Source organism: Dermacentor andersoni, chromosome 5 (genome assembly GCF_023375885.2).
Source record: "Dermacentor andersoni chromosome 5, qqDerAnde1_hic_scaffold, whole genome shotgun sequence".
In the NCBI taxonomy this organism is placed as follows: Eukaryota; Metazoa; Arthropoda; class Arachnida; order Ixodida; family Ixodidae; genus Dermacentor; species Dermacentor andersoni.
Window position 1 is genome coordinate 28,929,600 of NC_092818.1, and position 2,521 is coordinate 28,932,120.

At 50.2% G+C, this 2,521-nt stretch overlaps 1 protein-coding gene across 1 annotated transcript; it reads right to left on the reverse strand.

Annotated features, from left to right (window-relative positions):
• Positions 1 to 265: 265 nt before the first annotated feature.
• LOC126530076 (uncharacterized) lies at positions 266 to 1,231 on the reverse strand. Its single transcript, XM_050177523.2, has one exon. The coding sequence runs from the start codon at positions 1,229 to 1,231 to the stop codon at positions 266 to 268; it is 966 nt and encodes a 321-aa protein (XP_050033480.2).
• Between the last annotated feature and the right edge of the window lie 1,290 nt (positions 1,232 to 2,521).

The window sequence follows — 2,521 nt, forward strand, 5'->3', positions numbered from 1 at the left end:
TCTAGCCTTGAAAACTTCGAGCAACCTGGCAGCCTGGCAAACAGCTGCTCGGGTGTTGGCCGAGGATACGTTTCCCACTGCACCACACGATTGACTGTGCTCTTGTAGTCCCCGCAGACCCTTACCGATCCATCTTTTTTGACAACTGGAACGACAGCTGTTGCCCACTTCGAGTGCCGTACAGGCTGGAAAATGCCTTGGCTCACCAACCTGTCCAGTGCTTCGTCGACCTTCGGTCTCAATGCAAACGGTACTAGCCGTGGCTTCAGAAATCGCACGGAGCTGCCGGGTTCACCTCTATGCGTATAGGAGGCCCTTTACTTGTCCCAAGTCCAGGCTCGAAGACTGAAGAATGCTTCTTGAGCAAGGCCGTTGTTCCTTTACTTCCAGTTCTACTCCGCTCGCACACACTGTGAACGCCACTCAGACCTATTCCCAAGGACTTGAACCAGTCCCGACCGATAAGTCCGATACTAGCACCCTTGACCACCACCAAGCGCAGGCGATGTTCCTGCCCCCTAAATTCCACCGTCACAGTCAGTTCACCCAACACTCGTAGTTCCTTGTTATTGTAAGCTCGGAGGTGAAGGCTACTTGAGCGCAACGCCCTTTTCGATATTCGCAGCTTCCGCATAGTCCGGTCGTTGATGACTGAACACACCGCACCGGAGTCCACCTCCACCTCTAGGGGACTTCCGTTGACGCGCACTTCCACTCTCACAGTTGGCTCCTCACCAAACAGTACGAACACGTCGTATACGTCCGACGCAGCATTCTTGTGACAGCCTCCATTGGCCCGTTTTCCATTCGGAGAGTTCGGTTCAGCCGAAGCGCGAGCTGTAGCCTTCCTCCTGCATGCTCTTACTATGTGCCCTCGTTGCTTGCAGCAGTGGCACTTCACATTAATGAATGGGCAACTGCGTGGCGAATGCACACCCTTGCAGCGGAAACATCCACTTGTGCTCCCAGGCGAACCAGCCTGCTTCTGGGTACCCTCCTTGGCTGTCACTGGCGCAGAGACCTTCGTAACACATGGGTCGAAACTCTTCCCGCTCACGCTGCATACTTCAGAAGATGTGGCACTGCCGCGAATTTGCTCAGTCTGTCGCTGCGCAGATTCCACGGCAATGGCTTTCTCCCGAGCTGTCGCAAACGTAAGCTCCGGCTCTGCCAGCAACCGACGCTGAAGAGTCTCGCTTCGCACCCCGCACACCAGTCGGTCGCGCAACATGTCGTCGAGCGACGCACCGAAATCACAATGTTCAGAGAGACGTCGCAGTTCTGCAATGTAGTCGGCAATTCACTCACCGGGCTGCTGCTGACGCGTGCCAAACTTGAAACGCTGTACTATCACCGACGGTCGCGGCGAGAAGTGGTTTGAGAGACGCCTGACGATCTCATCGTAGGCCACCGCCGACGGCGCGTCCGGAGAACAAAGGGAACGAACGATGGCATACGTTGCTGGGCCGCAAACGCTGCAGAGCGTTGCTCGCTTCTTCTCGTTACCATCGATGTCGTTTGCTTGAAAGAAAAATTCGAGGCGCTTCAAATACAAGGGCCAAGACGGCGCCTCCGTCGGAACGAATTCCCCAATCGTGCCCAGTGCAGCTGCCATTTTCCCTACTGCCAACCGCTTCGGCTAGCCCCACGCCTAATCAGGCCTAAATTTCGATCCTCGTCGCCAATTATGTTACGTCCTTTACTGCCGGAGGCCGGGTACAGACTGACGGGAAGCCACCGTCACGTGACACAGGGTAACACAGGGTTGCTTAGCCCCAAGATTGTCCCGCTATAACAGTGGCTTACTTGCGAATTTCTCGTCGTGCCTACCACTACGGGAAATCGATGAAGAAGCCGGTACTTGAAGGTTAAAGGGACGGGAAAAGAGAAATACCGAAACCGAAAAGTGAATCAGGGTGAAGTAAAACATTTATGAGAATTAGGAAAAAAATTCTCACTCAGATACCAAAATAAAAAAAAAAATGTTTATTTATAGAGAGACAGCAAGCTTTTAGTACTTTTTGTGATATTAAAATAATATCGAACTCACAGTCAGTAATTTATTCAGCTCTCCAATTATCATTTTCATCCAGGAAATGAAGATGCAGTGTTTATAATAACAATAATAACTGGAGAGTTAATGTATGCAGCTGCTTATTTAGATAGTCCCTTTGTGTTAACCGAGGGAGATGTAGGATGCTGAGCAAATTAGGTACTTTTCTGCTCGCGCTTTTTTGATTGTGCAAAGAGGACAAAATGCGGATAATGGGACACATAAATGCAACATTAAGAACTATTCGGTGCAACCTTAAAAAAAACTTTGATGGTTACGCTTTCTGTTGCTTCCTTTCTGTGTTATCCGCATTATGCTTACTGTAGCCTCGGTGGACACTTCTAAAAGAAAACGAGAAACTCCCGGTTGCAGAGGCAAGAATGTTTATTTACTGCATGAAGATACTCTGAATTAACATCGATCATGCCATTCACAATGACACCGACAAATTTAATTTCTTCAGGTGAT